Source organism: Catharus ustulatus, chromosome 4, assembly GCF_009819885.2.
Source record: "Catharus ustulatus isolate bCatUst1 chromosome 4, bCatUst1.pri.v2, whole genome shotgun sequence".
Taxonomy (NCBI): domain Eukaryota; kingdom Metazoa; phylum Chordata; class Aves; order Passeriformes; family Turdidae; genus Catharus; species Catharus ustulatus.
In genome coordinates this window covers 63,685,266-63,706,783 of record NC_046224.1, presented here as the reverse complement: position 1 = coordinate 63,706,783, position 21,518 = coordinate 63,685,266, and the positions used below count along the sequence as shown (strand labels likewise).

General features: G+C 50.8%; 1 protein-coding gene across 1 annotated transcript; it reads left to right on the top strand.

The window, feature by feature from the left end:
• Positions 1-6,538: 6,538 nt before the first annotated feature.
• Positions 6,539-10,754, top strand: CDKN1B (cyclin dependent kinase inhibitor 1B). Its single transcript, XM_033059037.2, has 3 exons — positions 6,539-7,465; positions 7,997-8,127; positions 9,452-10,754. Exons 1-2 carry the CDS (start codon positions 6,991-6,993, stop codon positions 8,116-8,118), a joined length of 597 nt encoding a protein of 198 aa, XP_032914928.1. The 5' UTR covers positions 6,539-6,990; the 3' UTR covers positions 8,119-8,127; positions 9,452-10,754.
• Positions 10,755-21,518: the final 10,764 nt, after the last annotated feature.

The window sequence follows — 21,518 nt, the reverse complement described above, 5'->3', positions numbered from 1 at the left end:
GACCATCCTGGTGGGCATGGCTGGAAGGATGGTAGTGGAGCACTTCTTTTTCCAAGGGCCTGGAGTGACAGGACAAGGGGGAATTGCTTCACACTGGCAGAGAGCAGGTTTAGATTGGGTATTAGAAAGAAATTCTTCCCTGTGAGGATGGTGAGACCGTGGCACAGGTTGCCCAGAGAGGCTGGGGCTACCTCTGGATCCTGGCAGTGTCCAAGGCCAGGCTGGATGGGGGCTCTGAGCAATCTGGGATAGTGGAAGGTGTCCCTGCTCCTGGCAGAAGGGTGGAAAGCTGGATATTTAAGGTCCCTTCCAACTCAAACCATTCTGTGATTCTGTGATTCTGTGATTCTCTGAAATGCCTGTCACCTACCTTGTAACAATTTTCCCATTGCCAGATGCTTGCAGAATCCACTTCCAATCTTCCTCTGTAATCACATCCCATTACTGTAGGTTAATGCCCTGGATTTTGCATCCTGGAGCTGTACAATTCCCTTGCTAGGTCGGTTAACACAAACAAGATGTGGTACTGTGCAAACAGAGTGTTTCCAACAGCTAAAAGTCTAAACAGATTAGGAAAAGGGTGAGGGAAGAAATGGAGGTGCCAAGAGTTGCAGCAATGTGCAGTGACATGGCCAAGGGAAGCTAGAACCAGAACTCAGATCCCAAGCCCTGATAGTAATCTGTTACTTAATGCCATCATTTTGGTATGTGAGATGGGTCATCTTCCTTAAAGGGTTTAGAAAGTAGCCAGACCGGTTCCTCTGTTTATATAAGGAAGATGTTTGTAGACCTCTTGATCCCAAGGCAATTAATACAGCCCACTGGGGAAAGGAAAAAAAAAAAAAAAAGGAAAAATAAAAAGAAAATAAAAAGAAAGATAAAAGGAAAAAGGAGGAAAAAGAAGAAAAAGAAGAAAAAGGAAAAAAAAAGAAAGGAAAAAGAAAAAAGAAAGGAAAAAGAAAAATAAAAGTAAAAAAGAGAGCTGGGCTAGCTTCTCATGTAAACAGCACCCAGAATGCCTAAAATTCTAACAGATGCAGATGTTTTTATGTCGGGGTATTTTTTTGGTGAGCGGCCTCTTTGTGGTCATCTGTAAGCATCACATTTACATAGTTCTGTATTTCTGAAAAAGCCCATTGCATGAAGTTGGGATCCTACCAAATGAAAACAAAACACAGCACTAATGAAAAATAACAAGCTCTTCCAACAATGTTCAGTAACTGACTTAGAGGTTCTGGGAAAAAAAAATTACCCAGGCACCATATAATTTCATGCACTAAAAACGTTAAACATTTCAGAGGAACATAACATATGACACAGGGTGTTTTTATTTAATGAATGACTGTAAGAAATGGGGCCAGCATCCCTTCTCACAGATGAACGCCTTGTGCCAAGAGCGTTGCTGTACAATGTGTCATCACTCGGGAACCTAAAGAATTGTACTTGAGAAAACATTGCTACAAAATATCATTCCCTTCCCAGAAAGGTTCACTTCAGGCTTTGTAGAAAAACAGGACAAGTCATTTCCACTGCACATAATTCTTCTGTTGGGAAACGTTCTTAAAGGCATAGGTGGTGGGGCAAGGGGCTGGAAAACTGTTTAATCTCGTAGTGACAATAATAGCTCCTGGTTATTGTTAATGCTCAGCTCTTGCTTTGGGCTTTTGATACTCAGAACTTTATAAACATGGAGCAGGTTAATCCTCTCCACACCCTGGAAAGGGAGAGGGGGAGAGGGAGAAGGAAAGGGAAGGAGAAGGGGAGGGAGAGAGTAACAGAGGGAGGGGAAGGAACACAGAAAGGGAAAGGAACTTTAGCTGCCATAAGAAGCCTCTAGTTAAGACTCTTATGTCAAAATTTTGCTACTCTAACAAAGTGATGTGGGTTATGTGATGCATTAAATGGGAAGTCTTACAGACATGGAGTTAGACTGGATGGAAAATTACTTTTAAAAAACTTTCATATGGTGTGTTTTCTTCAGAGAAATTAGGTCAGTTCTCAGCAAGTAATCAATTTACTGATTTAGGCCTCACCTCTACAACAGTAGTGTTTGCTGAGATAACTCAACATAATCACGTGTGAGTGTGTGTATTTATTTTTAGGGACTGTATACTAACATCCTCTTTCTTGTTCCTGGTTTGAAAAAGGAGAAGTTGGTTACCCAGAAAAGTGCATCCCTCACTGCTGGCTACAGGACATTCCTCTCTTCAAGGGCAGTTTAAGCTTGCTCCTATTTTGCACTTCAAACAAAACAAAAACCAAAAATAAAATTGTCTGAGCCAGACCAGAAGAGTCTTCCCTGAGACAAAATCAGGGTATTTCAGAAGGACTGTTCCTTTAACAAGTCAAGGGAAGCTGGTGACAAGGAGAGGGCTTCAAAGAGAAGAATGAGTATTTTCAGTGCCAGCAATTTAACCTGTATCTTCTGCAGACATAACTGTGTAACCTGCCCTATGATTATAGCACAGAGAAGGCATTTCTGACACAGTACCTGCCTTTTAAAACAAATCCCATTAAGGACACCCTCAGATCCCATTAAGGACACCCCAGATCCCATTAAGGACACCCCCAATGGGATGGGAGTGGGAGCTGCCCGGGACAGCCCAGGCGGGCACTGGGGACGCTGCCAGCAGCGAGGCCAGGTCCTGGCTCTGCCCTGATCTCTGTCCTTAGGCTCCCTCTAGAGTTTACTGCAGACGAACAAAAGGTCTCAAGCACCACTTGCACAGGAGGGTAGCATCTCCTCGCCCCCCTAGGCAGTGCTCTGGTCCTGGGCACTGTCCCAGAGCGTTTGTACACAGAAGTGGCTCTTGCCTTCCTGACAGACCCTGCTGCTGAGCCTCACCAGGCCCTAATCCTGCCCAGAAGCTCCTGTTAGGTGAATATTATATGGTGAATACTTGGGGCCTGCACCTCAAATCTCATGGGAGGCTTGCCCCACATCTCTTGAAGAAATCAGCACTTGGCCTGAAAAACTGGAGGGGTGGGGAAGCGACATTGGCTCAGTAACAGCTGAGGTGGGCTAGGAGCAAACTCCTCAAACCTCCTGGTGGGTCATGCCATATCCCTGCTTTCTTCATCCTCAGCTCTGGAGGATACATCCTGGTGGAATCATACTCAGGTATGATTCCAAATTTCCCCGCTATTTGCAAGGGAATAGATAAAATCCCAAGCAACCCATATGCTTTGTGTGTGCGGTTCAGATGGGCTTTGCTGGTTCGCTGGACAGCCTTATAAAGTGCTGGGGAAGGAGGGTGGCCAAAAAAAGAGGAGGGGAGGCTTGCCTAAGCGATTCTGGAGGAAAGAAAAACAGCGAGAAGCTGTGCCAGCGGAAAAGCCCAAACAAGAGCGAGGAGAGGGGTAGCGGGGAGAGAGAGGACAGCGCGTCCCGAGCCCGTCAGAGGAGCCAGGACGTTCTCAGCCCAGACCTCCCTACAAACACTCCTCCCTCCTTCCCGCTTCACTCCTCCGAGTTTTGTTGGGGGTTTGGGGTATCGTGTTGTTGTTTGTCTTCCTTTCTTTCTCTAACGCTCTCCTCCGATCCTGGAGTGGCCGCAGCTCCAGCGGGAGCGGGACTGGAGCTGTGGCTGCGGGGCTGGAGCTCTGGCTGCGGGGCTGGAGCTCTGCTGGAGGCTCAGCTCTCGCCCCCGTCCCCACCCCGCAGCCCCACTGCTGTGCCCGTCTTTTGCAAGACGATGGCGCTCTGATCTTTCCACAGCTTCGCTCCAGGACTTTTGGGTATATTTTTTTCCTTTTTTTTTTTTTTTTTTTTTTTTTTTTTTTTTTTTCCACGCTTCACTGCTACTACGGGCGGGCGCCTGCCTCTGTCCCGATTTGCTGCAGCCATCGGGGGTGCCTGACTGTAAACAAAACACTTTAGATCATGGCAAGGTCGCTGCAGACACAGCCCCTTTTTTTTTTTCCTTTTTTTTTCTTTTTTTTTTTTTCTTTTTTTTTTTCTGTGCGGCCGCAGCGATTTAAGGTGGATCGCCGAGATCTCATGGAAGAGAAGGGGGGACGAGCCGAGAGCCGAAAGAGCGGCGGGGACCAAACCCGATCCCTGAGCACCGCCGCGGATGCTCCGGGGATGCGGATGCTCCCATCCCGGGGAAGACACTCTGATTTATTTTTATTTTTATTTTTAAAAATTCTTCTCCTTAATTTTACCCCTTTTCCTGATTATTTGTCCCAGCGCGACCCCAACGTTTCCGGCGGTGCGGGTTGGGGGCTGTGCAGCCCCCGGAAAGACGCGCAGCTACCGCGGCTGCGGAGGTACCCCCCTCCCCTTTCCCTCTCCCAGCCCCTCCGAGAGCGAGGCAGGGTGATAGGGGAGAAATGATAGAGGGATAAACCGAGGGACAGACCACTCCTCTTTCATTTTCTCCGTTGCTTCCATCAGCGGCTTAAATTATTCGCGCCCCTCTTCTCCTCCCCCACCCCCCCCTCCTCCGCCCCTTTGGATTTAATTATTCGTGCTCAATATACTTGTACAGCATCCAGGGACTCAGTCTCAGGCCCTTGTGCTAAGGGAAGTATAAACAGAACAACAACAAAAAATACCCAGAAGGTTCTTGTCCTAGAGTAACTTGTTTTTTCTTTTTTTTTTTCTTTTCCAAAGGCTTCAGATAAATCAGTGCTCTCTGCTGCACTGCCATCATGTTGCTGTTGCTTGACTCGTGGGGCATGGAGTCTTTCCCAGTGTTTGGAAATCCACAGTCCCCACTTTTTTTTCTTTTTCCTAGTTTGTGCTTATACTCTGGTACACTGTCATAACAGCACAGACAAGAGGGTTGCCTGTCCCTTGTGGATTAGGGAGACAAGCACAGGCTGCCAGGGAGAGATGCCTCACCTAAGGAGTCTGGGGTGAGCAGGTTACCAGCAGGGAAGCCCCCGTGGGCAGGATGAACCCTGGGCATCCTCAAACATTCACTGCAGATCACTTTGTTACAACTCCCTTGTGTGGATCAACAAAACAAGCTCAATGTCCCTACACCTGACAGAGAAAATGAAGCTTGAAATGGAGATTCCTTGATGGTGGCAGTGGAAGTCAAAGACAGGAAAGCCTAGAAAAATGAAGATGAAATCCTGCAAATACTGCAAATGCAGGCCCCACTTTTTCCAGCTGATGGAGTTTTATCATGGACTTGCAACTTCAAAAAAACATCTCAGGTCCTGCAGACATGTAAAGATCAGCTTTAATTTTCTGCAAGTGAATTGCTGAAACTTGTGGTTTCTGAGAGGAGTTGGAAAACAACTTCCAAGTAGTAAGATCCCCAGCTTATAAATAAAAATAACATGGCTAATAATGTATTTCAACTGTAGTTTTTAAAACTAAACTTTTTTTTTTTTTGCCTGTACACATAATTTTTTGAACCTAGGTCTGATGATACTGAGATTACTCTGATGAGTGGTGTGAGCATGATGATGGCCAGCAAAGTGCTGGCCTGGGCTTGAGCACTGTGTGAAGGTTGTGTCCCCTCTCCAGTATGTAAAATCTCCATGTCTGATGATGGCCAAACTGCTGATTCTTATCTCAGCCAGTAAAACCCAATAGTATTGACCCCCTTGCTGAGAGAGTTTGCTACTTGTGTAGCCCCCTCACCCTCCCCGAAGTTTGGACAGGGTTGCTCTGCTTGCAAAGGAGACCTGGCCAGATAGATTGGTGTGAGGAGCCTTCAGGGCCCTCCTAAGATTCAGGCACAGGATCTGGGCACCTGGAAATGTCATAACCTTTAGTACCTGAGAGAACCCACAGTGTCACACAACACATTGAGGGGGCTGCCATGCCTGGTGAAGGAAGATGAATATGGAAAGGGCTGGAGAAAAGGGGGCCAGAGAGGAGGGCAGGATTGCTCTTATGTCCACCACACCTGCTCTAACTGAGGAAGCTGCTTAGAAAATCCCTGGCTGTGACTCTTTGCTCATCTTTTGAGCGCACAAAAAGGCCAAACCCCAATGCCATTTATTTTTTTCTTTCTCCAGGTTGCTGACATGTGAAATCCAAGCAGAGGTTATTTTAGAGACATTTCTTAAACTAGCCCTTTCTCTGCCGAGAGGGCAGGAGTTCGTCTCGGCACTCAGAGCCACCAGCCCGTCTCCACAGGCAGTGGGGCCAGGGTGCTGCGGGTCAGGGCTGGTCCCTGCCGCACGCCCACCAGCCAGCCCCGAGCTTGCCCCAGCCCGCACCTCGGCGGGGACGTGTCGCCAGAGCCCTACCCGGGCAAACCAGAGCGGTGGGACACTCCTGTCACACACAGCCCTGCTCTAACCCAGCCGTGACCATTCCTCAGGCCGCTCGGGCGGGCAGCGGGATGGGGCGGGTGTTTTTGTACGGTGGCACAAACTCTGCCGGGGGGTGAGCAGAGCGGGTTCGGCGGTGCCGTCCCACCCCTCTCGCTCTCGCCGCGGCCCGGCTGGGCTCGCCCCGTCCCACCTTTAGAGCAGCGGCGGCGGAGGGGCAGGGCTGGGCGGACGGGGCGGCGCCCGCCGCCTTAACCAATGGCTCGGCCGGCTGTTTAAATAGACTCTGCCTGTCAATCATTTCCTTCTTCGTCAGCCTCCCTTCAATCGCCATTTTCCCCAGTAAGGCTCCCCTTGTTTTTTTCCGTCTCGCTTTTACTACGCGGCGGCGGTGCGAACGGCAGGGGCATCTTCGGCACCAGCGGCAGCGCCATCGGCGGCGGGCCAGCACCGCGGGGGCAGCGCCGCGCTCCGCTCCTCACCCGCCCGGGGCTCCCCGGCGGCGGCAGCGGCGGCTTCGGGGCTCATCCCCGGGCCGGCGCTTATGCAAGGGCTCCTCCTCGCCCCTTCTCCGCGGGCCGAGGGCGAGCGGGGCCGAGGTGGGGCCGCAGCGCGGGGCACGGCGGAGCGGAGGCGCGGAGCGGAGCCGCCGGGCGCCGGGAAATAAAGGGCGGCGGAGAGGCGGCGCCGGCCGCGGAGAGCGAGCAGCGAGCACAACAAGCAGCGCCTGGAGCCACAGCGTGCGGGGAGATGTCAAACGTCCGCATTTCTAATGGGAGCCCTACCCTGGAGCGCATGGAGGCCAGGCAGTCGGAGTACCCGAAGCCGTCAGCGTGCAGGAACCTCTTCGGGCCGGTGAACCACGAAGAGCTCAACAGGGAGCTGAAGAAACACCTGCAGGAGATGGAGGAGGCGTACCAGAGGAAGTGGAATTTCGATTTCCAGAATCACAGGCCGCTGGAAGGCAGGTACGAGTGGCAAGCCGTGGAGAAGGGGAGCTCGCCCGACTTCTACTTCAGACCCCCCCGGCTACGGAAAGCCGTCTGCAAGTCCGCCGGCCGCCAGAGCTTGGATGTAAACGGGAATTGCCAAAGCGTGGTTTTTGTCGGTTCTCAGGGAATCTCAGAGGACACTCACTGTGTAGCTCAAAAGACTGATGTTTCAGAAAATCAGACGGACTTAGCAGAGCAGTGCACTGCCCAGAGGAAAAGACCCGCGGCCGATGGTAACGTAACCCCACGGCTCTGCCCCGCGTCCCACTCGTGTCAGCGCCGGGGCTCCGGCCCCTCCGCCCCTGCCACGCGTGGCACCGGCTCGGCGTATCCCCCCCCGCCCCTTTCCCCCTAAAAAAGCCCGGGTAGTGTTTACAGTCTCGGGGGGGCCCGCCTAGAGTGGGAGCCGGTAGATGATTTGCAAGGAAGAGCCCTTAGACGCGGGTCAGATCCCCCGACCCCTCGCCGCCCCACTGCGGGGACCCGGGCTCCTGCCCAGGTGGGAGGAGGTTCACAGCGCTCAGCAAAAGATGAATATGGATTTTAGCCGAAAAGGGGGAACTTGGATCTCGTACCTAGGGAGAAGCCAATCTCTCCACCCCCTGCTCGCTTCACGCAGCCGATACCTGACATGGGGATCCGGGAATATTCCCCCTTCGGCTCCATCTATCCCCCCTGGATGCCGACTAAACATCTGGAAGGAAAATATTTTAATATCTTTCCCCCCTCCCCCGCCCCCCTCGTTTTTAATTTTCACCTCCTAGATTCCTCTCCTCAAAATAAAAGAGCCAACACAACAGAAGAAGAGGTTTCAGAAGACTCCCCCAGTGCCAGTTCAGTGGAGCAAACACCCAAGAAATCAAGCCCGGGAAGACATCAAACGTAAAGCGTTTAGGTCAGTTCCCTTTAGGAGCTGGCATTAGGACGCAAGTAAGGGAAAGAAGGATTGACCGAGTGTCTGTTCAGCTTCTTTAGGGGGTGGGGAGGGGGCTTCGAGCCCCTGTGGGCTCGCCGAGGGGTGTTTTCTGCGAGGACGGGTGGCTTTCCCCGAGCGCTCGGGAATGGGTGTGTGTCGGAGGGTGGGGAGTGGGAGGCGCAGGGCTTGAAAAGAACAAAACAAGGAGCGAGAAGCCCCGGCTGGGCTCGGCAGCGTCAGGGGGCTGGGGCAGGGGCTGCGGTGGGACTGACCCTGCCTTCCCGCGGGATGGGCACCGGGAGCAGGGAGGGCCCTCGCCCAGGGACCCTGCGGGTGCAGGGACGGAGTTGGGAACGCGGCTGGTGCATCGTGTCACAAGCCAGGGGGTTTCGGGGGGCTTCCCCTGGCCCCCGACCCCGGGGCTTTTGCACCTCCAGTGTCAGCCTTGCCCTCGCATGTCTGGGCCGCCTCCCGCTGTGGGAGAAATAAGTCAAGAAGTTGGGTTTAAGGGGAATCCGGGCACTTTCTCAAGATCCGAGCAATGCAAGGTTGTTTTTGTTTGGTTTGTGTTCCCTCCCCACCCCCCCCTTTTTTTTTTTTTTTTGTTTCAGTTGTTTTGGTTTGGTTTTAGAGGCTGGCAGGGGGAAGGGAGCGGGTTAATGGGAGGCTGGGTTGTGCAGCTTTTTTTTCCTTTTTTTCTTTTTTTTTTCCCCTTCTCCCCTACTCCCTTTTTGTTGTTTTGTTTTAAGGCGAGGGCTGGGGCGGGGAGAGCTGGTAAAAACTGCGCCGGCGGTTAGGGAGCCGAGGTTAGGAGCGAGGTTGACAAAAAAAACCCAAAAAACCAACCCGATTTGCGATTGTGCAGAGAGAGAGAGATTAAGCTGTACAGCAGAAGTTGCAACAAATTAGTCCCGCTGGGGTGAGCCGTGGCCGAGCGCGGCCATGCGAATGCCTCTACTCCCGCCCGCTTTCGGGGGTGGGGGGCACGGGAGGGGTCCCGCCGAGGGATGCAGCGGCCGGGGCTGCTGGCAGCGGTGCGGGGAGCACGGCACGGCCCGGCCCGGCACGGCACGGCCCGGCGGGGGGGCGGCGGGGGCCCCGCCCGGGCTGGGCCCGCCCGCCCCGGAGATGCGGTGTCGGTTTGAACCGGTTGCGCCGCGGATCGCGTTTCTTGTCGATGTTTTCTAATCGCTTTCCCCCGTCGTCCTTGTTTTTTTTAATTTTTAAATTTTTTTTATTGTTTTTTTTTGCTGTTTTTTTGTATATTTTCTAAATTTTTTTCCCTTCATTATTCCCGTTGCAGAGCGGAGGATGTGCGCGTCCTCGTTCGTCGGGTGCGGCGGGCGGCGATGAAGCGAGGAAGATGTAAAGTTGTAGTGGGAAAGGAAAAAAAAATACATATCGCCGATCTCCGGGGGATGGAGGTCCTGTACAAGCACTGAAAAAAAGAAAAAAAAAAAAAAAGAACAGAAACAAAACAACAGCAACAAAAAGCAAACAATAACACTAAATTTTAGGCACTCTTAAAAGACCTGCCTCTAAAAGCATTGGATGTAGCATTGTGCAATTAGGTGTTTCCTTATTTGCTTCATTGTACTACCTGTGTATATAGTTTTTACCTTATGTAGCACATAAAACTTGTTGGGAGGGGGGAGGGACTGGAAGAGGGTGACCATTGGAACTTGCTTTCACAATCTAGCAAGCAAAGAAATCTATGAAGAGAAGCAGTGTAGGTTTTTTATTACTTAAAGATGTATTGTCCCTTTAAGTGGGTCCACAGTGTTTTTCTCTTTTTCTTTTTTTTTTTAATTTTTAAATTTTTTTTTAGATTTTTTTTAATGTATCATCATGGTAACTGTTCAGAGCAGATTATTGTGAAATTTTTTTCTACGGCATTAAGCTGAAGAGGTGGGAGCTGTGATGATTCCGTTATGTAGTAGCGAAAATTCCCCACTGCCCTCCCCCCCACTAAATCCATATACCAAAACTGATAGCCTGTAAAAAGTTGTGTAAAATCTTCCCACCTGATTACACTGCCTGATTTTTTTTTTTTTTTTTAACCTAATCTGGAAGGCTTTTGCTCTGAGTCTGGAATATTGTTGTTTTCTGATCTGACCCGCTTCCCGAAGTGTTTGTGTGTGAGAGGAAAAGGGATACTACATCTTTAAACAGTATTTCTACGTTGCCTGTGTACTTGTATGTAAAAATAAAAAAAAAAGTTTGAAGTGTACCTGTGTACATAACTCTGTAAAGACACTGAGAAAGTATACTAATTTATTTATGGTCAAAGATTTTTTTTAATCTAGAAGACAATATTTTTTCCCCATAAAGCCAAAGTGGCATGTTTTTGTGCATTTGTAAATGCTCTATTTGGTAGACTTTTTAGAGGGTTTTTTCAGTTTGGTTTTTTTTTTTCTCTTTTATTTTTTCTTTTTTTTTTTTTTTTTTCTTTTTCTCGTAATTAATATGGCTGTGCTTAAAAGATTGCAGACTGAGCCAATTTAATTTTTTTTTGTAATGTGTGGGGAAAAAAAATCCAGATTGATATTGTTTCACATCAAGCAATCAATAAAGTAAACTGCCATATATAAGAAATATGGTCTTCATTAGTGTGTGTTTCAACCTCCCTCAGCCTGGCACAGGAGGAAATAAGACTGCAAGAAATAACAGCAGTTTTCCTTTGAGTATCCGTCTGTTCACTGCTCTCTGGTGCAGGTGAAAGTGAAGGATGCGGCACCTTTAGTGCAGCGATGCCATTTCTTCATGGAAGGGTGCTCAGGCATTGGAACGAGCTGCCCCGGGGGTGGCGGAGTGACCATCCCGGGAGGATTTCAGAGCCCTGTGGATGTGGCACTTGGGGACAGCGTTTAGCGCTGGGTTAACAGCTGGATTCAAAAGAGGCCTTTTCCAACATAAGTGGTTCTGAGTCTCCTCTGGGATAATTGGGAATGATGTGCCCTCTCGGTGCAAAAGAGTGGAATTCCCCGGGTCATAATGTTTTTGGGGTGGGATTGTTTGTTTATTTATTTTTTTTGAGAGAAGAGGTATTTCGAGGTACTTCTTGCACTTAAGTCCTCTGCCTCCTAAGGCTCCGTACTCGAGCCCAAAGGAGCACCTCCCGGGCCGCCGTCGCAGAGCCAGCGCATACCAGGATTGTCCCCCCGTGTCCCGCCCGGTGCCCGGAGCCCCGGGGCATCCTCCCCGGGCGGCCGCTCGTGGCTATCAAAGATGGCGCCTCGCACGCCCCGGGCCCGGCCGATGCCGGCGGAGGCACCGGCCGCGCTCGGCCGGGGATGCGCAGGGCCGGGCGCTGCCGCACGGAGGGAGGGATGGCCCGGCGGGCTGCAGGAGGGGATGCCGTGGTGCGGGGCACGGCGGGGGCTGCCCGGCCCTGCCCGCCACGCCCGCCAAGGTGCGAGCGGCCCCTCCGCCCGGGGACGCGGGGGAGCGGCGCTCTGAGCCCCAGGGCTTGCGAGGAATAAATAAACACGTAGAAGAACACAGAACGGGGGCGGAGGGGGAGCACTGCTCCCTGCGAGGCTCGCCAGGGTCCTTCCCCCTTCCCGGTGCAACGCGATCCTGTTGTTTATCCCGGCTGCGCCCGGGCTCGCCCTCGCTCCGAAACCTCCCCGAGATCGCCGCGCTGTGCCGGGCTGGCGCTGGGGAGGGGACAGGGAGAGGGGCGAGCCCGGAGCAGCTTTAGTGTCGGCCCCGACTCGGGCAGGGCGGGGCGGAGGGCCCGAAGCGGGCACGGCGGGCGCTGGCGCTGCCCTCGCCCTGCTCCGGCCGCTGTGAGCGATGGCCGGACACGCTGCCGGCCGCTGGCGCTGCCCTTGCCCTGCTCCGGCCGCCGTGAGCGATGGCCGGACACGCTGCCGGCCGCGCTCCGTGCCCGCCCTCCTGCCCCACGCGCAGGGACTGCAGCCGCCCGGCCGCGCTGCGCAACCCAGCCCGCTCAACGTGGAAAACACTCGCGCAGATTTAGAGAAACAAAAAAAAAAAGAGAAAGAAAAAAAAATACATTATGTTGGTTTTTTTTTTGTGTGTGGGGGTTTTTTTGTATTTTTTTTTTCGCCCCAGCACGAACAAAGTGATCTCGTTGGAAAATAAATAGCGGCGCCTCCCCGAGCCGGCCTATCCCCGCGGCCGGCGCAAGCCAAACCCCCCCGGGCGGGGGGCGGGGGACGGGGGCAGGGCGGGGGGGCCGGCGCTACAGCCCCGGGCCAGGGAGGGAGGGAGGGAGGCGGCGGGCGGGGTCCATCGCGCTTCTCCGTCACGTAGGGCTGGGATGTGCCCTCTGACCGCCTCCCCGTTATTATTTTTAATATTTTTTTTTTCCCCTTTTCGCTGCTGTCCGTGTCGCCGCGGCCGATCGATCGGGGGCCGCGCCCGCCGCTATCGCAGCAGCGCCGGGAGCGCCGCGCCCGCCTCCTCCTCCTCCCCCGGTGACCCCCGGGGGATGCGCGGGGCCGCAGCCAGAGGGGGGAACTTGCCCCGCCGCCCCGCCCGGAGCGAGGGGGGCAGGGCGGCCACGGCTCGGGCCCGCCCCGCGCCCCCTCCCTTGGGGGCCGCTTGGAGCGCTGGCACGGCCGCAGCCCCGCGCGGCGGGGGAAAACTTTTAAATTTTATTTCGCCCTCTCCCTTTCTCCTCTCCGCCGCAGCGTTTCCTCCTCGGGCGGCTGGAGGCAACCTTGCCTCGCTGCTTTGGAGCGCCTGGCAGCGCTGCGCGGGCCGGGCGGGGCCGGGCCGGGCCCGCGGCGGGGGAGGGGCAGGGCGGAGCGCGGCCCCGGCCCCGGCCCGCCCCGTCTGATGCAACCGCGCGGCCGCCCCGCGGGGTGCGCACGCAGCCCCCGCCCTCCCCCTCCCGCTTTTCCCCTTCCTCCCTTCCTCTCTCCCTCGCTCCGCCGCCGCACGTACGCGAGGACGCGCGCCCCCCCCGCGTGTGCACACGCACGTACCTGCGCGCTCACGGCAGCGCGTCCCCGCCGGGCCGGTGCTGGGGCGCTGCGGGCTGTCCCGGCTGGAGCCGCCGCCCCACCGGCGCCCCGCCACCCCACCGCCCCGGTTCGCGTCCCGCAGCGCTCCCGCTCCGCTCCCGGCTTCCCCTCTCGGGGCTTCCGTGCAGGGCCGTGCTGCGGGAAGGGTTGGCTTTCCCTTCCGCACAGCCGCGTATTCCCGTGCCGGGGAGGAGAGACAGGAGTCCTTCCTTAGCAGGAGTTTGGACCGTTTTTCACTGGAGACGTTTGGCGGGAAGAGAAAGTACTAACAAAGTGTCCTTAATATCAACACCCACTGTTTTTCAGCTGCGGAGCCAGACTCCTCTTCTTCAGATGGGGAAATTAGCTGGAAAATGATGTTTTCCAACATCCTTACCCATCTCTGCTTCTAAGTAGCTTCAGCTGAAAAAAAAAAAAAACGAAGCCGAATTTCATTTTCAAAAGAAAATACTCCGCTTCAGGAAATGTCCAACGTGTTCTGTTTCAACGTGTTTTGTTTCAAAACACTATTGCGTTTTGTCTTACTTTTCAATTTAAAAAAAGATTACTATCCTCATTTATTATTTAATTTTTAAAGACTCACCAAAATAAAAAGGCCACGGTACAGTGGCTTTAACAAAATGTGTGATCTGCAGTAAAATAATAAGATTATATTGTATGACTTGTTTTGCTCTTTCCCCAAATTAGATGTCTTCTTTCATTTTACTAGAAAACACTTGAAGACTTTCTGTATTTTTTTAATACTGATTTTTTTTCCCCCACCTCTGATGTTTCATTTATTTATGGAGCTGAAAAAAGGCATTTTTTCCTGCTGGGTGGGTTGTATCTGCACTTGTGGTTTGCTGTGCTTCATCCAGTCTCTGCCACCTCCTCCATCCAGGCAGCTTGTGTGCCTTTCCTCTCCCTGCCTGTTTTCTGTCTTGCCCACATCAGTCATTGCAAGGCTCAAAATTAGGACAAAAAAATAGAGGGGAAATTGTTTTTCTTCTCTATTTTTTTTCTTTCTAATAAAAACAATTCCTGATTCACTTCACTTAAAAAGTAAGCAGATGTATCTTTTCCTATAATACGAAATTAATGATAATAAAAATAACATGTCAATATGTTATGATAATATACCAAGTGCAACTGCCTAAAAACAAACCAGCATCAGACTCCCTGCTTCTCCCTGGAGAAAACAAAGCTACCACTGCTTTGTAACCCCTCTGAAATTCCCTCCATTTCCCAGCCGTGCCTGGCTGTGTGTACCTTGCCCATTTTAATCAACCTGCCGATCCACAGGTTCTCCACAAGCCATGGGCAGTTTGTTTGCTGTTGTAGGATCCATTTTAGGGTCTCTGGGGACAGTTCCCTGGCTTTTGGAAAACGGGAGGGCTGCTGCTGCTGCAGCTGACACATTGCGGGATGTCACTGCAGTGGAGGACACCAGTCTGTGGCCCAGCTGGGCCAGGCTGACCTGGATGGGTGCTTGTGGTAGGCTGCACTGTGCTGTGCTGTTTTTCTGTGTTTTTCTGTTCTGTGCTGTGCTGTGTTTTTCTGTGCTCTTCTGTGCTGTGTGTGTTTTTCTGTGCTGTGCTGTGTTTTTCTGTGCTGTGCTGTGCTGGCAGGGGCTGCCCCGCTCCTCCCGGCAGCTTTGGCACCTGCCAGCCGGCTCTGGGTGGAAGCAGGGAGCAGCACACCTTGTGGTTCAGCGTTCCTCATCCGCAAAGACAGGCTGTGCCAGCTCAAGCTTTTATACCTGGCTGTCCTACTGCGCCTGCAGCTGTTTGGAGGAGACAGCAGGCAGGAACATTAGTTTCATTCCAGTTTTATCCTTGGCCTCACATCTGAGTCTTCCAGCAAGGATTCCAGTCGTGGGCAGACGCCCCATTTTGTGTGCTCCAGACGCTACTCCCAACAGTCCTTTTCATGGAGGCCAAAAATCCAACTGTTGCCTGATAAAGCCTTTCTGTTGTGACTGGCTCTACCCAGAGGCACCTACAAGTGCAGAAAGGGCTCCTATCCCCTGCTACCTGAGCAGGCTGGAAGAGCCCTGTAAGCAGATGGCTGTGTCCTAGCAAGCACAAGTTGCAGCTGTGGTGCTCACTTGCTTTGGGGAGAGAAGCTGCAGGTGTGGGACTGACCATACTGTAAAGTTTTCCTGCCAGGTATGAAGCCTGGAGTTGATACTGTGAGCTTGGTAACCTGTACACCACACCAACTTCCTTTTTTTGAACTTTTTTTCTTTCTGGAACAAAGTGGTTGCTGCCATCTGAGCTGCTGGCTTCTGGATCTATGTATTTTATTCTAGTTTGAGATTGGGGACCCCAAGTGAGGACATATGCATACACAGATGAATATAGATATTTATTTATTTATTTTTATTAGTGGAAGAGAGACCTCTACTGGCTCAGCTCACAGAGCCACTTGACTGACTCCAGCTGAGCTCTCTCTCACCTTCTCTCCACCTACTTGGGAAATCTCCTGCATCACAGCCATTTGCCAAAGGCAGCCAGGGAGCAACCTTCTATGTTTTCTCATTAAAAGATCCAGCATATGTGGAGTCCCTGAGCTGCAATTGCTAGCACGTGAATTTGTGCCAGTCCTTGGTGTAGTAAATCAAGTAGCTTATTTCCTTTAGGAGGAGATGAATCCTGGGCACTGATGCAGAGCAAAGAATTAGAGTTGCTGGTGCTGGAGGACAAGTCAGCAGCGTGTTTAGGGTGTTTTCATCCACATTATTGATTTCAGTGGTCTTTTATTCTCTTTATGTTCTTCCTCCAAGCTGGTTCTGTAGCACTGCAGTGAGGATGGCTTCAGAAACCATCTCTTGTGAGTCAGGGCTCTTTAGATCTTGCCTCTGCTGTCAGCTGGATAAGTTGATGGTGTCAGCTAGGCCATACCTTGGGTTGATGATCAGTTGGGTGCTTCTCTTCCTGGGCTGGTGAAGAGTTAATATACAGTGTGGTTTTTTCTAGCAAAGCTGCCTTTATCTGAGCACAAGTAATGCAAAACAGGGCTTGGTGTTTGCAAACAGGTGGAGCTGGGTGAGCCAGTCATGTAAGGTCTGTAAGTCCTGAGCTCCCAGTCTGCCTGAAAGCAGCTGAGGCAAAAGTTGATCAAGGGCCTGGAGCATCTGTGGCAGGGAAAGGCTGAGGGAGCTGGGGCTGTCCAGGCTGGAGAGGAGCCCCAGCTGAGAGGGGCCCTCAGCCCTGGGTGTCCCTGTGTGCAGGGAGGGCTCCGAGCAGGGCCCAGGCTCTGCTCCGGGGGCCCAGCAATGGCACCAGAGCCACGGGCAGGGACTGAGCCCAGGGGGTTCCACCTGCACAGGAGGCACAACTTCTTCCCTGGGCAGTGCTGAACAGAGACCAGACAGGGTGTGGAGTCTCCTCACTGGGGGTATTCCAGAGCCAGCTGGACACAATGCTGTGCCCTGTGCTCTGGGATGGCCCTGCTGGAGCAGGGAGGTGGCACCAGGGACCCTCTGTGGTCCCTTCCAGCCTGACCCATCCTGGGATTCTGTAATTCTGAGTACTGCTGAAATGCTGGCTTAGGCATCCCCTTCCTTCCTTATCCAATACCCTCATTCCTGCCCCTGGCACTGCTGGTGAGGTTAGTTCAGGAACTGCAGTAGGGCATGAATCTTGCAGAGATTTCCCACCTTCCCTTCTTTGTTGCTGGTTTGTGTGTTGATACTTTTTTTCTCCCCAGCTGGATCCATTACTGGTCTCACTCCTCTTGCAGCTGGCACCAAAAACTTGACAGTGGGTGGGAGAGAGTAATCTGGCTGCACTACCATGAAATCACAGCCTGGGAGCTGGTGTGTCTTGCTTGTTCCTTGCAGTAAAGCAAAATTTAAAGCCTTGTGTGGGGCAACTGCTGCCCATCTTATGAGGCTTGCTGGAAGGTGCTGGGCAACCTTGGGTGCTGCAGCCCAGGGCTCTGCCTTCCAGCTTTGTCTTCACATCTCTGGCCATCACAATCTACTCCACAAATTACTCGAGAGCTGCTTAGCTGGGCAAATAGAGGCTGGTGTTGATGAAGTTTCTGTGTTGTTTACCAGGAGATCTCAATCACAGAGCTGTTCCAGAGCGATCTGCTGAGTCACAGTTGTTCATTTCTTGTGGGAAAGTGGCCTGGTGCACTGGATGCAAAGATAGGGGAATATGCAGCAGTGGTTTCTGGAGCTGCAGGCTGGTGGAGTAGGTACTCTCACTGTGCCATTCCTGACAGATATCTATAGCAAAAGCACTTGCCTTGTTTCAAAAGAAAAAGTTGCTCTGCAGCCACCTTTTATACCTTTTCCTTTCAGCTCTCTCACCTGTACCCCTTTTCCAGTCATTGAGTGGTGAGAGCACTCACTAATTTTGTAGACATTAATTACCTCTTCTTAACAAGTTTCTCTTCTCTTTGGAAAGCATTCTGGGTGCTGTATTCTTGGCTTGCCTGCTGTCCTTGTGAGCTGCTTCATCCTCAAAAAAAACCAAAAATCCACTATCTATTGAGTAGAATTCTGTTGAGCAAGAGCTAGAACATTGTTCTGTCCCAGATGCCGAGACTGTTTTGTTGTTTGGGTTTTTTTTTCCTTCCCTTTTATCCTGCCTCTCTCCTGTGAGATCTTTTGAAAAGTTTGATAGACCTGATCAGTTCAGGTCCTAGGATGTGAAAGTCTCCAAGACCAGCTAACCTCACTGTAGCAGGCAAAGTCCTCTGCTATACTTATTTAAAATCTAACTAAAAGCATTCCTCTAATTTCTACATCTTACTGCATCACTTCCTCCCTATGCCATTTACTGCTCCATCTAATCTGCATTTGCGGTGCCCCATTGGTTTGAAATCGCTCTTGATGCCTGCCACCCTCACCTTAAAGTGTAGTTCTTGTCTGAAAACAATGATCCCGATGGTGTTTTTTTTAGCTATCGTGTTAAAAAAAAAGTCTCTTTCTTCCCCTGAAGAGCATTGAAGCAGTTTGCATTGCCCTCATTCATACCCAGTGGTTAGCAAGGGTGTTGCAGGGGGTTTTGCTGGCTGGTAGTTTACTGGGATTTAAGGAATCACTGTTGCTTCTTACAGAAACCTGCCCTCTGTTTCTGATTGCTTGGAATAGAAAAGTTGCATCAAGTTTGCGTCTTCTGTCTTTATGTTCCAGGTCCTTGGCGGCTTGAACATCTCCTATCTATGAAAAATCTGAATTTCAAACTCTTGCTTTTCAGAACAGATCGTAGACTCAGGATGGTTTTGGTTGGAGAGGACCTTTAAAGATCTTCTAGTTCAACACCCCCTGCAATGGACAGAGATGTTTTCAACTAGTTCAGGTTGCTTAGAGCCTAGTTCAACCTGGCCTCAGATGTTTCCAGGGATGGAGTTTTTGCAGCCTCTTTGGGCATCCTGTTCCACACTCACTGTGAACAATTACAGATCAAGGGGAAGTGTTAAACTTACCTGTCCAGAAGACAGACAGTTTCTCAAGGACCAGTCCAAGACGAAATGGCAGAAATTGCACTGAGGAGAATCACAGACTTCCATCTTTCTGCTCTCTGTTTAAGATATGCTTCCTGGTGCTGATTTCTCTTTGCTAGAAAAGATCCAGAAGCACCTTAAAAATAAAATGCCGAAATGAAACAAGGCACTGAACACACAGACCTTCCCTGGGCAAGAGGATGGGAATGAGCAAGCAAACCACATGTGACAAATGTTAGGCATGTTGCTGAATGCAACTCTGGAAGTTACTCAGATGCTGTGGTCTGGTGGGTGGGTATTACAAACCTATCTGGGCTAGAAAAGAGAAACATTTTTCTAGAAAATGAAAAATATCTGATGGAGAGAGCACTGAGAGGTAAAAAACATGCAGCAGAAGGCCTTGTGGGGTAAAGTTGCATCACTGTGGAAATTTGTAAGTAAGCAACCCATCTTAACTTCAGGTTTAGGAGGTACCAGATGTGCTCATGGCAGTGCTGCTGAGACAGGAAAGATGAGAGACAGAGCTGCTGTACCTCGGGTTCAGACTGGGTTTGCTTCTTTCCAAACAGCCAGAGACTTCTGAGAGGGTTTTTTTCCCCAGTTCCTGGATGTCCTGCATGGGTTTTGCAAGAAGCCCCAAATGAAGGGCTTGTTGTGAGTACCTGCTTTGAGTAAGAGCTTTGTCCTTGCTCTTCAGTTTTTCTCTTCACTGGCTGAAGAGTTCAGCACACTCAACAGCTCTTTCTCTGGATTCTGTGTGCCTTTTAAAAAAGACTAACACTATTGTTTGATGAAACAGTGTTTTGCAACTGTGGAGAAATTATGAAGGCTAAAACTGATATACAAATTAGTGCTTTGTTGAGATGGGAAACTGTGATTCAGAAATCCCATGGCCATTACTGGACCATTCCTGGTACACATCTCAATGCTGAGGATGCTGCTGTGCTCCTTGGAAAAGCCTTGTAAACCAAAAAAGGATGTGTTCCTCTTGGCCCCCTGATGATCAGTACTTTGAACTGAGCCTGTGAACCTCTGTGGTGATGGTACTTTCATTAGGGCATTTTCTTGCAGAACATGGAACTTCAGTAACCACAGGGGAAAGCAGACACTGTTCTAGGTACTCTATAAGAAAAGAGTAGGAGAGTACAGGGGGAGAGATGGGAGGGACCATCTGAATTTGAAGTCTTTGATCAAATGCAAACTTTTTTGGGGTCAGTGAATAGAAACAGGGTAAGAAAGCTGTAAGAAACCATGACACAAATATTTTTGAGTTTTTTTGTTTGTTTACATTGGTTTTGAAACCCAGTAAGTGTAAAGTTTTCTCATATATGGCACATAAAACAGGATGATGGAGTTCTTTCAGGCTGCCAGAGTCTCTCTTTGTCTGGAAATAGATAATTTATTTTCATGTAGGACCTTTCACTAATATCTGATAGTATCCCAGGGTGTCAATCTCAAAAGACCAAAAGAAACTGAGAACACCAGGATTATACTGAAGAACCTGAAGAACCTTTTTTCCCGTGCTTTTTGCACTAGCCACAAAGAATTACAGCATTTCTTTGGTCAAAAGAAGGGCATATGACCATTTTTCACTTTTTCATTAGTACCCATCAGAAGCTGGATGTCTAATTTTACAGGAATACTCAGAATTGACAGATGCCCATTGGTGTTTTTTGTGGGATCTCAGTGGAGGTAGATAACACTGCATCTTTAATCTGCCCTGAAACAGATTAAAAATAACAAATGGGCCTGTCTAAAGACAGGGTAAAGGTTTTACTTCTTTAGGAAAATTTGCAGACAACCTACCCCCTCTATCTCTTCCCTCTTTGCTCTGCAATTACTCTGCAATCTGGGCCAAAGCCCCTCCAAGGATTTGCAGGAACTGTGACCAAGGCTGGGGAGACCACTGATTTTCCATTTCCCTACAGTTTGTTGCCCCTTTGAAGAGCAGCTGTTGTGTTTGAAGTGAACTTTTCTGAGCAAATGAATATCGGTGAGATTTTGGCTGGAGATGGGCAGCGGCAAATTCCCTTCCCATGGGGGACTTTGCTGGCAGAAGGCTTGCAAGACTGAGGTTCAGCTGGTCCACCAGCCCCTTCTCAGTCAGAATACACAAGTGGGGATGAAGCAGAGGCACAACAGAGCTGCTGTGTGTAAGCCTCCTCCTGGCCTAAAGTCCTTGGGAAGGAGGGAGGTCTCTGTCCTGCCTGGCTCTGACCCCTCAATCTTTTTGCTGCATTTCTGAGCTGACCTGGAGCTCAGGTAAATGCAGAGTTTGAAGTCCAGGCCAACCTGCGTGCAGAGCAGGATGGAGTGCTGTGTTGCATAGGTTTTGTCTGTGCTACTGAGGCCTTACTGGGCAGGGCTGAGTCATTCCAGGGAAGCACTGGGTCCTGCAAATGCTCGAATGTTTTTGTATTACCCTTCTGCCACCTTTTGTTCCTAGTGGTTTTTTCCATCTCCAGTTGTGTCTTTTTATTCTCTGCAACATGTCCTTGGTTTCTCTACACTTCTCCAATCTGCCTCTGACCTCTGAATCCAAACCCAGCCTTGCTGGTGGTTTGTGTTGATATTCAGAGCTATTCCCTGTTTCTTCTGAGCATCGGGAATGTGCTCCACCTTGAGTGGCTGCCTCTGGCTGTGAGGGAGGTGGCAGGTTAATCTGTTAAGGGACTGTAGCCAGAGTCTGACTTTTCATGTTAGGTGCTTAAAACCCAAATGTCTGTCCTTAAAACTCTGTGCTGTCTGTTGCCCCTATCTGAAGGTGCCTGAAGTTCCTCAGTACCTGCTTTACATGTGATGCTGCTGAGGTGTCAAGGACAGGTGTACTGAGCCTGGCTGGCTTGCTCCCATGAGATCATCCTGAGGGTATCCCTCTGTCACTCCCGGGAGGTGCTGGCACCTGATTCAAACTATGCAAATATTACCAGGAGG

What these genes read in the sequence shown, in the direction of transcription:
- CDKN1B (XM_033059037.2), top strand. Translation starts at nt 6,991, where the DNA reads ATGTCAAACGTCCGCATTTCTAATGGGAGCCCTACCCTGGAGCGCATG. An exon ending in GAAAAGACCCGCGGCCGATG is followed by an intron (nt 7,466 to 7,996) that starts GTAACGTAACCC and finishes TTCACCTCCTAG; the next exon opens with ATTCCTCTCCTCAAAATAAA.